Consider the following 12091-nt stretch of genomic DNA (forward strand, 5'->3'; position numbering starts at 1 on the left):
ACGTACACACAGATGCACATACACACGTGCTCTCGTGCACACACACACACGGGCTTTACCGTGTCACCTCCCACTCCTCCGCGCTCTGTGTCCAGCCCCCACCATTTACTAAAGCTGCAGTTGCTGGGCCCCCGCCTGCGGACACATGGCTTCTTGGCGCTCTCGCCAGCCTCTGACGCAGGGGCCTCTCCATGCTCCCAAACCACCTCCCTTCCTCTGGTCCCTGTCACATCACTCCCGCCTCTCCTCCTGCCTGTGCATGTTCTCATTCTCTTCAGCTGGCTCCCTGCTCCGCTCCCCAGGCCGTGGGCAAGCTCAGAATCAGGCCTTGGGCCTCTGCTCTCGTGTGGTCCGGCGTCAGGGTGACCTCACACCATCCCCGAACACCTCTGGACCAGGCTCTCCCAAACCCGTCCTAGCTTACCACTAACCTGAGGCCCACGCCGTGTCCAGCCCTGTGACCGAGACTGTCCACATCCACCCCCGCTCCTGCAGTACCTCACCTGGCTCGTGGTTCCACCCCGACCTGGTCTCTTGAGTCAGAATCTGAGCCCTCAGGTTCCCCTCCCTCCCATGCCCCTGCCACCCTGTCGGGTAGTTCAGGTGAGTCTCTTCCCCATATTCCCCACATGGCTCCCCAACATGGCCTTTGCTCAGACCCTCCCGCCTCCCCCCTGCACCCTGAAAACAGCCTCCTCTCTGCCTCCTGGCCCTCCCCGACTGCCACCGACTCCCCTCCCCCCCCCCCCCCCAGGCTTCTCTAACACCTTCTGACCACGGCTCCCTCCCACTTAAGACCTTTCAGGATTCCCAGTTACCCCAGATGAAGTTCGAACTCCTTAGTCTAGAGGCTTCCAGAGCCCTTGATCACCTGCCCAGACTCAGTGCCTAGACGGCACCTGAGACAGGTCACGAGGGGCGGCATCATGTAGTGCTTGCTTTGTGGCCCAGCCGCCGCCACCCCTGAAATCCTGGGCGAGGTTCTTCACCTCACCAGGCCCCAATCCTCCCGTCCACAAACTCGGCATCGTGCCCTCCTCATGGGACGGCACGAAGATGAATTGAGTGTTGCAAGGGGAGTGCGCAGTGGCTGGCACCTAGCATCTGAGGGGGCCGTTACCACGGCTGTGTCCTGAACCCTGGCGTCCGTGCCCTGGGATGGTGTCTCTCATAGGCGAGAATAATGAGGCACCAGGAAGGGAAGTGACTCGGGTCACATGGCTTGTAAATGGCAGAGCCAGGGTTCGAACCAAAGCCCCGGGGGTCAGCCGCCACCCTGAACGGTCTCCCTTCCCGTCACTGGCTTTCTGGATTTGTAAGCGTTCCTCAGGGTCCGGTACCCTCCCATAGGCCCTTCCCCGGGATCTTCCCCTTTCCCTCCCTGCAGGCCCTTCAAGCCTGGGCCCCCAGTCACGGCTTCCTCCAAGCCCCCAGACCGGGACCCCCTCTCTGAAGCTCTGGGCCCCAGTCTCATCAGTGAGCCCTTCATTTCTGCTCCTCAGAACGGCTCCCTGAGGACGGGACACCGGTCCTTCAAGTCTGGTCTTCCAGCCGGTATCCTGGGGCCTGACACAGGGGTGTTCTGGGAACAAGGAAGGAAGGTCTCGCCAGCGGAAGGGCCTCTGGCTTCCACCTCAGACTCCCTGCCCCTTTGTCCACAGCCACCTCTCCTTCCTGTTCTCACTTCTACCCTGTGGAAACCCGCAGTCCCGAGGGTGGTGTTTGCGCCTACTTCCTCCCTGGTTTCCAGCTATTTCTCCCTCTAGGCCGTCCTGTGCACTTTCACTCGGTTTTGGCCATCTTAGTCCCTCACTCAGAAAACTTCCATGGCTCCCTATGGCCTCAAGAGGATGTTTACTTTCCTTAGTCTCTATCCAAAGCTGCCTCTATTCCTGCTCCCTGGAAAGCCCTCTAAAGGGGTCTGAGCATCAGTACAATGTGTGTGGGGGTGGGGAGGCGGTCCCCCACGCCAGCCCAAGCAATTCTCCAACAGCAGCTGGGGGTCCTACAATTCCGCTCATTTCTGACACCGTCCTGGGGACCGCATCTGTTCCCACAGGTGAAGGGCTTGGTCCCACAAGACCATCTCCCCCCTTCAGATGCCAGACGCAAGCCCAGGTTCTTACAGACCGGCTATACGTCGGAGGTTCCAATGACCCTGGCTCCCAGAACTCAGAGAAACATTTTACGTACTGGATTACCAGTTGATTATAAAGGGGTAGAACTCGGGAACAGCCAGTTGGAAGAGATGGACAGGGCAGGGTGTGGGGAAGGGCTCGGAGTTCAGTGTCCTCTGAGTGCGCCCCCTCTCCCTGAATCACCACGTGGTCACCAACCTGGAAGCTCTCTGAACCTCTGTTTGGGTTTTTATGGAGACTTCATTCGTCATGACTGATGAAGTCATTGGCCATTGGCAATTGATTCAACCTCCAGCCCCTCTTCCCCTCCCAGAGGTCAACCCTCCAGTCCCCTGCTTTCCAAATCACCTCATTAACATAACAAAAGACACCTTCCTCGCTCTCTTGGCTTAGGAAATTCAGGGGTTTTAGGCGCTCTGTGCCAGGAACAGTGGAGAAGACCAAATGTCTATTTCTTACTAGAAGTCATTTGGCTTCTCACTGCCGTTTGGGGCAGGGTCTGGGGCTCCCCCGCTCTTGTGTTGCCCGCGGAGATTGGCGTGCACCTTGGCCCCAGCCAGCATACACAGAGCGAATGCATCCTGGTCCAGAGGGGAACCTCCCGCTCCTGTCAGGCTGAGGAAGAGTCTGTCCCCCAGGAGGCGGTTCCCAGCTGAAATCCCATAGGCAGCCTGCTGATTATCACCTCTTTCTGCCTGTGTGACCCTGGGAACACCACTTGGCTGCACCAGACTCCATCTGTCAAATGGGGTCAGAGGCAGAGCTTGAACTTGTGTGGTGGAGGCCTGCTTCAGCTTTGAGCTAGGATTCCAGCTTTCTCTGTGTCTTTGGAATAACAGGTGAGCGTAGGGCTGACCCCTGAGGCCCTGGGCGGAGAGGCCTGTGGCTGTCTCTCCCAGAGGAGACCTGGTGAGGGTAGCTGGAGAGGCCTTCTGGGCCAGGCCTCCGGACACATGTGGCCCCTTTGGAAAGGACAGTGATCTCTCCTGTTCTTTCAAAGAAAAGCTGCAGCAGATGGGTCTCCCGAGGGCCCTTGGGGAACCCTCCTGTCACAGACTCCCAAACCTAAAACAGTGAAACATCAAGGCTAGCCTCTTACACCTGCCTCTCAGCTGGCCAGTCCCCCAGCCCCCTGATACCAAAGGCCTCCTCCCCTTGACAAGGTCCCTCCCTCCCTGCGACGTCCGTCTTTCCACAAGGGGCGCCCCGTGTCATCGGCAGGTGAGATGTGCACACTCAGAAAAGCTGAGCACTCTGAGGTGTCATCATGGACCAGAGCTTGGGGATCAAAGGGGGGACTGTCACTGAATTGCCTCAGGTGGGAGCTTGGCTTTGCCGCTTTCTAGCTGTGTGCCCCCCAGGGGGGTTGCTAACCCTCTCTGCCTCTGCATCGTCATCTGTAAGTGAGGATAAGTTTAGGATGTATGTTAGAGGGTCATTGTCGGGATTATGTGAGTTACTGAGTGTAAAGCCCTGGGGGCAATGCTGGGCTCACAGTAAATTCGCAGGGTAGGGTTTGGTAGGCAGAGAAGAGAGGTAGGACGTTCTGGGGCGGGGGCGGCGGGGTGGGGCATGACACAAGTGACGTGCAGCGGCAGGGCTCAGCCAGACGCTGGGGTTGGGCTTCCCAAGGGTCCAGGCTACACTGCGGCCTGGCTTCTGGCCCAAGGCTGGTTTTTTCCTCTCCAGGCTCAGCCATCGCATACTCGGCCTATTCGATCCCGGACGTGATGGTGTGCACCACATTCCACGACTACTACGTGCCCCTGGCCGTGCTGAACACCATCGTCAGCACCGGCCTCTCCTGCTATTCCAGGTACCCGGCTGCTGGGCCTCGGAGGGCGGGGGGGACGCTCCGTGGGAGGGGCTCTCGGAAGCCTGGGGCTCAGTTCCAGACCCGCTCCACGGGCACACATCCGGGACGTTCGAGGGGATTCCACACTTGGCTTAACACTCTGCTGTCACGGTCTTGAACTTCATAATGATTTTTGAACAAGGGGTCCCACACTTTCCTTCTGCGCTGGGCCCTACAAATGATGTAGCTGGTCCTTTTGCGGGGCGGGTCGCTTATTTAGCCTTCTTGAAGCTCAGTTTGCTCATCTGTAAAATGGGGCCCACACATCTACCCACCTTGTGAGGGGGATGTAAGTGTTGCAGGGAACGTGCCTGGCATGTCTGGCCGAGGCGGCACCCCATCGATGGGCAGTCTGCTGACCGTGACTGAGCAGGCCTGCGTCTAGACACACATGCTCCCTGGCCGATGATATTCACGTGTCTGCTGTGTCCCTGGGGAAGCCCCATGGCTGTGAGTCTCACCCACTCACACTGGCTCTAATTCCCTCTGGTTTCTCAGTTTCACTCCAGAAAGCTCATTGGAGCGTGAATCCAAGAGACATTGTTTGGGGGCTAATGACTCTAGTTTACTCAGCTCTTTGTAAAAGCGAACTGTCCAAATTTCTGCTTCCCTAAATGATTTAGAAAACCTCTCAAATGGTGGTGTTGGGGGGACAGCCCTGTCTGGATGGTGCCGGGGTGCTGGGTGCTCCCTGGGCTGGGGGGCTCTCGGGAAGGGGGGCTGGCTTAGGAAAGGGCCCATGGGAGGCTGGCAGGTTGCACCCAATCCTCTGCCCCCATCTCGATTCCAGAGAGCCAGCTGCAGTCTCCCCATTAAACCATTGTTCCCCACCTCCCAGGAAGAAAGGGAGGGGGTGGGAAGTTTCTGTACCTTCTCTGCAATGACTGTGGCTCTCCCTTTCCTTGGGTGACACTAAGGTGTCGTGGGACCGAAGGTAGGCAGGTTTCACAAACTTGACAAGCTGGTTTTCTTTAAAAAATGGAAGGATAGAGATTCTTAAAGAGCATCAAGAATACTTGCCCCAACTTGTCTCCACTTGCCTGTCTTGAGACCGGTTGGGAGCGTGGAGTTGCTTTGCGTGGGAGGGCATCTCATTTCTAGGTTCAGTGTCAACAACGAGGGTTTGTTCATCCCACGAAAACAAGCCTGGGGGAGGGAGTGGGAGCTCAGCTCTCTTCCCTCTCCCTGGAAATGCAGAGCGCCCCTACAGCTGTGAGGACAGAGGGTCTGCCCACTGGGGTGGAAACCGAATCAGACATCACCGGGTTGTTCTTGCCTCCTCCCCACTTCCTCAAGGACTCTTGTCGATTAGAAACTCTTTCTGGAGCTCAGCCTCTGTGCCAGGGTGGAGCTTCGAGGGCTGCACGGGTGATGGGGAGGAGGGGATGGGGCCCTGCCTTGGGTGAGACAAGGCATAACACACACGTAGAAAAGTAACCAGGATGCCAGCAGCAGCCCAGCAGAGATGAAGCATGCCCTGGAGGCACGGGGCCCAGATGTGTGGACACACCTAGCTCTGGTCCTTGGATGAGTCACAGTCCTGTCTGGTTAGCTCCTGTTGGCTGCGTAGCTGTGCTGTTTGGGTGAGAGGTGAGCACTGTGGGCTGAGGGGGCATGGAAGGCTCCATGAGTGTTGAAGTAGAAGTCCCAGAGTTCATGATCCAGGACTGTTTTCCTAAGAACCCCCAATGCAAATTCGCTGCCTTTTTTTTTCTTTTTTCTTAAAGCTTCCTGAATCATCTATAAGCCACCAGGGTAGATGGTTTTCTTCTAGCCAGAAGTCCATCCTGGTTGTTAATAATAAATGGGTCTTCTGGATGTAGCACGCCTGTTACCTTTGGACAAACTTACTTGACCGAGTAGGCTGGCCAGGAATCTCCTGATGCCTGTGTTTGGAGGTTTCTCTCTTGTCAATGAAATGGATTATTTCTGTTTACTTACCGGACACATCCCTTGCTATTCCATCTCTCCAACCATTCATCCAGCCACCTCCTCATTCACCATCCCCCTACCCAACCACCACCTATCCATCCATCTTACCCACCCATTCACCCATCCACCTACCCAACCAGCCAGCCAGCCAGCCAGCCAGCCAGCCAGCCAGCCAGCCAGCCATCCATCCATCCATCCACCTAACCCATCCAGCCATCCATTCATCCACCTACTCATCCACGCATCCATCCATCCATCTACTCATCCACCCATCCACTCATCCACCCATACATCTGCCTATCCATCCTCCCACCCATCTGCCTACCCATCCATTCATGCACCCATCCACCCATTCATTCATCCATTCATCCATCCATCCATCCAACCAACCAAACAACCAACAAGTCAACCAACCAACCAACCAACCAAACACTCAATATTCCTTAAATGTCTGCCATACTCCAGGCATCATGTTAAGATCTGGGAATACCAGGAGGAGTGAGGCCCAGACATTGCCCTGAGAGAGCACCCAGTGCAGTAGTCGAAGCCGACTATAGACCCCCCCAGAAGCCCAGATGGAGTCATCGTTTCCTCTAAAGGCCAAAGGAAATGGCATATAGAGTATAGCATTACAGAATGTAATGTATGCAAGTAATGATAATACAAAATGACACCCCCGCGTGGATACACAAAGTTCTGCAAAGTGGTACTAGGACTGAGTATTGAGGGAGGTTGAACACCTGAGCCGGAGAGGGGGGAAGGGCCTTTGGGACAGAGCAAACAGCGCAGAGGGCCAGGGGGCCAGAGAAGACAGCCCTGGGAGGCGGCAAGGGGCTTCCGAGTTGCCGGAGCTGCCCAGCTAGAAGGAGGAGCGTGGCTAGAGAGGGTCTCCCACAGTGGCTGGGATTTGAAGTGCCTTGTGTGTCCTGCAGCGGACTGGTCCTGTGCTGGTGAAGGACAGTGATCTCTGTGGGAGGGCCATTCCACGGCCTCAGCTTCCGAGCCGAGGGGCTTCCAGGTGTGTCTCTGGCTGCCGGCGTGGGGGCTGGAGGAGGCCTGTGCTGGAATGGAAGCCGAGGGAGGGGGCCAGAGGCAGAGTGGGATGTCCCATCTGAGGGGCCTGTGCGGTCCCTTCTCGCCTGGTCCTCTTTCCTGTTTTCATCCCCTTTGTCTTCAGTGTCTGAGGAGTGAGAGGGCTGACTCCTGTACCAGGAGTGACTCGGCCCCCATTCACTTCAGGAGAACCCCCCCTGGGGTCCCAGATTTCACGGACTTCTGGCTTCACCTTAAACAAGGGCATCTGAGAAGATGTCTCTGGGTGTTCTACCATGCCAGGGCTTCAGAGTCTTTTCCGAGATCTCCCTCCTTGCCTTCCTCCTTCCCCAAGGCCACCCTGCCTCCGCCTCAGGCTCCATCAGTCCATGGTGTGGCCAGGAGTGGCAGAGAGCCGCCATCTCCTTCCCGGAGCAAGAAGCAGAGCACAGACCTCCTGAGTGGTCTTTAGTTATTCACGTGCTTGCCAGAATATCACGGTCTAAATGGCATTCGTTCCGTTATAGTACCGAGCACTGTGGACTCCCTGGAATCTAGTTCAAATGAATGTTCCAGAAACCTGCCTGCCTTCTTCTGTAGCATTTGAGAAGGGAGATGAGAGAACGCATGACCTCTCTGTGGCTCTCAGAGCAAGGTGGGGTGACGGAGACCCTGCCTGCTCATCCTACTGGCCACCCAGAAGCCTAGGAAGGCGTCCTCACTCCCTTAGGGACGTCAGTCACCCAGAGTTTGCTGTCCATCACAAGTCACCATAGGCACTTTATTCACTCATCCAAGGCGTCCAAAAGTGGTTTTGTTTTGACAAACAGTTGCTCGGTGAAATGTCCTGTGGTCAGTGCTATGAGGGAGAGAGGTGACTTTTCATCCCTTGGCGGTGGGTGGTGCTGTGGCCAGGAGAGGGTTTGGAGGGCAGAGCTGGAGTCAGGAGGCTCACGGGCAGTCAGTGGTTCTCAGACACCTCTGGAGGTCGGAGGGCTCAGCCAGATGACAAAGTGCGCATTCCTGTGATGTCACCCATGCAGTAAAACAGCCATAACCACACACCGCGCGCACACGATACACACAGGCGTGTGCGCGCACCCCCTCTGCAATAGAATGTTTCCAAAGGCCCACTAGTTTCAAGCGCTGGTTCCAGAATTTGCTTGCACATCCTGTCGGCTTTGTTGCAACAAGATTTATCAGGTTTTAGAACAGACTGATATTGCATTGACCCTCTCCTGGTGGAGGCTTCTGCCAAAATCCAGTGTTTCCTGCCAACCTGGTTCTAGGCAGATGAGGCCTGACTTCCCTAAACTGGTGTCTCCGCTCTGCGGTGCAGGGACTGTCTTCCCAGGTGGGGCTTCCGAGACTTGGGGGCAACCAGTGCTTTGGAGGATTCTGTGGCTCCCGCCCCTCCTTCCTGGAATCTGTGGCTGGGGCGACACCCTGTGGCTAACTGTAGAATTGCACCTTGGTAGTGGGAGGCCCCTCTCTGTGGCTGCTGGCCCTTCCGCCTTTTATTCTGTGTTGCTGTCTCTCTTCTGTTCTGCTTTTTCTCCTTTTTTTTCCTGTAGACTCGGCTTTGCAGATGGAGAGGCTGGTTCGTTTGCCCCTGGGGAAGCACTTTATCAGGCTGGGCGAAATGTTGTCTCAAGTCACAGGAAATCCATGGTTTGGGGGATGGCCCTCGCCAGCCAGAGCCAGCTTTCTTCCTGTGTAAGTGGTCACAGAAAGAGCATGCTTTCACAGTGAGCCTCTTTGAACCCAGAAAGGATAGACGGTGGCCGTGCATGGGGAAGGAGGGAGCGGGCTTGCGGTTGGACTGGGTTGGCCAGGGTAGGCTGTGAAGGCTGTTGAGCCAGGCTCTGGCTGTGGGGGGCAGTGGGAGTGTGTCCCATTTGCTCCCTGGGGCAGAGGGGATATAGGCAAGGATGGAGGCTGGGTGGTGGTCCGAGGCCTGCTCAGCCTGCTGGAGGGGTGGGGGTGTGAAACTTGGAAGCCAGACCGCGCTGGGTATAAATCCTAGCTTCGCCTCTTATCAGCTCACCTGACTTTAGGCAGGTCACCCAGAACCTGTCTGTTCCCTCCTGGTCCTGTTTTCTGGCACAGCATAGCTGTAAGGTGGGGAAGGGGAGAGAATGAATCTCACTACACACCTTTTATTAAAAGCTGCCATTTAGCGAGCATTCCTCTGTGAGGTGGGTATGCTCCTCGCAAGTAGGGTTTCATCAAATCTTTGCAACAAGCCCGCGATGGGGTACCGTTGTTGTCCCTGCGTTACACGTGAGGATTTTGAGGTGCACAGAGGTTACATAACCCGTTGGGGTCGCATGATCACGGAGGGTTGAGGCAGGATTTGAACCCAGACCGTCCAGGTCAGACGCTGCTTATGAATCATGGCCCAGTGCCGCCTCACCTCTCCCAGGGTTGGTGTTTACTCCAAGGCTGGGGGTCTTGTTTGGGGGGGATGATAAATTGAGGTCCCTTATTTCTCTTCCTCCTTTTCCTTCAGCTTCTCTTCCTTGGCTACCCCATGCCTGCCATGACTTAGGATGGGGTCAGGAGAGGAGAGACCTGCAGAAGTAGGCTTGAGAGAAGTTGGAGCTTATCCCTGGAGGGGATAAGCTGGGGGGCTTCTCGGGGCCCACAGTGGCTGCCTCTTACTCTGGAGCAGGGATCCTCATGCTTGGCTGCCCTGAGGGCTAGGCATAACACACCAGCCTGGGGGACGTGAGGGTCCCCTGAGGGCTCAGGGGGCGGATGCGGGAGTCTCTGCCCTGTCCCATGCCAAAGGACATGGGGAGCAGAGGGCTTTGTAGTCAGGTGACTGCACCGGCTGTGGGGCCAGGAGTACGCTGGCCCGGGTCCGAGGGCCCGGGTTGGGTGGAGCAGCAGATTGTGTTTGGTAGGGGAAAGGGCAGGCTGTGGGCTGGGACAGGGCGTCTGGGAAACAGGGGTGGGGAGCAGTGGTGGGACACGACTCCATCCCCCGTGGAGAGCATGCTGAGGGGCAGGACTGTCAGGAAGGGCTGAGAGGGCCCAAGGGTCTCCATTGTCTGACTGACTGCCCTGGAACAGCCACCCCACCGGCCTTGGAGCCCTGAGTCTGCACACCACCTTTGTGGGGACCCCTGTGGGCACCAAGAGAGGACCCAGCCCTCCACAGTACACTGTGGTATTGAAGTGGGGACGTGCCCTGCCCCCCTGTCTGGGCAGCCCAGCTTGGGGCCTGAGCACTCCTTACCTGAGCCCCAGCTCAGGGCTGTGATTTTGTGTAGAGATTCTCCCTGCTCCTCTCATGTCCTCTCAGTATCCAGCCTGTCATCTGTGCTGCCCCACTCCCCACGCCCCGGGCTGCCAGCCCCGCCCCAGCTGGGCCCAAGCCCGCTGAGGCCCCGTGGCGCTCCATCCCAGAGGCCCTACAGTCAGCACCACTCATTTTAACATTGGCTTCATTTTTGGACTGGAGGCGGGTTGATGAAGAAGAGGGGAAAAGGCCACATTTACTGTTTCCCCAGGCCAGTGTCCCTGGGTGTGGCACTAAGGATTCCAGAAAGTTCTTCCAAGTCGTTAAACACTTCCCTGAACCCGGGGCTTCTGCACAGCGATCAGCTGGGCAGCTCTGACTGGTTAGATCTCTCATCCTTCCCAGACTTGCTTGCCCCAGGAGCCTGTGCCAGGGGGCCACCCACGCCCCACATGTCTCCCTGTCCTGTTGTTACTGGACTTCGTAAAGGCTCCTTAGCAGCTAGATAACTTGCCTCTTGAAGGGCCTTTCCAGCCCAGGACTTCCACTCTGGCTTCGTTGGACACGATTGCTTTCTCATGATGCGGCCCCAGGAGATGGTTTCCCCTGAGGCCTTTCCACATGCTACCACTGGGGGCGGGAGCAATGGACGAGGCCGGTGGAGAAGCAGCTGGTCTCAGGAGGAGGTTGCACAAAATACTTGCCTTCTGTTGATGACTTGCCCTCGGTTACTTGTAATGTGCGTGTGTGTGTGTCATTTACTGAAACTGTTTTCATTCCAGTCTCTTCCTCCTTTTTCCTTTCCTGATTTAGGTTTCTTGAAATCCAGAAGCCCGGGCTCTGTAAGATGCTTCGCGTCCTGGCCTTTGCTTATCCCTACACCTGGGACTCCCTCCCCATCTTCTACAGGGTAAGGGCCCAGCTCCGTCTTTTCTCTGCCTGTTGGCAACACCAGGGAATCTGTTGTTTCCTGAGGTCCTGGGGGTCAGAGCACCAGGCTGGTCACTGCAAGACACGTGGGAGTTGAGACCTTCCTTAAGAGCAGGTGCAGAGTAGTGAGGAGATAGCAGGAACATAGACGCCGTGAAAACCACAGGCGACGCATCAATGGCCGGCACTGACTGGGGGCTCAGAAGTAATCATGGAGGGCTGGGTAGGGGAGGCAGCCTGGGGTTTAGTGGAGGGACAAGGAGAGTGGGCTCTGGAGGCAGATCTCTAATACGTACTCACTGTAAGACTTTGGCAAGTTATGTACTGTCTCTGTGCCTTGATTACCCTCATCTGTAAAATGGGCATGGTAGTAACACCTCAGTCCATCAGCTGTGGGGGAGATTACAGGAGAGAACGTATAAAATGCTAGCTGGTGACAAGTGTCCAATAAATGCATTATTATGTATTATCATCAATTAACATACTAGGAGCAAAGGAAAAAGTATGAAGGAGGGTCTTAAGGATAAGTGGGGATTAGACAGAGAACACGAAGGAAGAGGGTGTAGGAAGGACACAAGAAGGGGGAGAGCCCAGGCACTCTCAAATCAGACAGACCTGAGTTCAAATCCCAGTCCCACTGCTCACTGGCTGTGTGACCTTAGGCAATGCACATAACCTCTCCGAGCCTCAGTTTCCTCATCCATAAGGGAGGCTAACATCCCCTCTTGCACCGGGGGGTGGAGAGGGTTCATCAGATCCGCAGATCTGAAGGGCTCAGCTGTGCCTGGCACATGGCCTGCACCGGTGAGTGGAGTTCCCCTCCCAGGGGCAGCCTGAGGCTTGATGCATGAGGCAGGGACGGAAGGGGAGGGTCAGAGCTGGCTCCACTTGTGTGGGCCCAGGGGAGACCCCCCTGACTCCTTCCTGGAGGAGAGAGAACACACATAGGAAACCAGA

At 56.4% G+C, this 12091-nt stretch overlaps 1 protein-coding gene across 1 annotated transcript in view; it reads left to right on the top strand.

Moving 5' to 3' along the window:
* PAQR5 (progestin and adipoQ receptor family member 5) overlaps positions 1-12091 on the top strand; it is a 40052-nt gene that overhangs the window by 21702 nt on the left and 6259 nt on the right. Inside the window, exons 4-5 of the mRNA XM_032417391.1 lie at positions 3828-3954; positions 11018-11114. Coding sequence (XP_032273282.1) covers positions 3828-3954; positions 11018-11114 — 224 coding nt within the window. The remainder of the gene's footprint in view (positions 1-3827; positions 3955-11017; positions 11115-12091) is intronic.

The sequence above is a fragment of the Phoca vitulina genome, unplaced genomic scaffold (genome assembly GCF_004348235.1).
Source record: "Phoca vitulina isolate PV1807 unplaced genomic scaffold, GSC_HSeal_1.0 scaffold20, whole genome shotgun sequence".
NCBI lineage: Eukaryota > Metazoa > Chordata > Mammalia > Carnivora > Phocidae > Phoca > Phoca vitulina.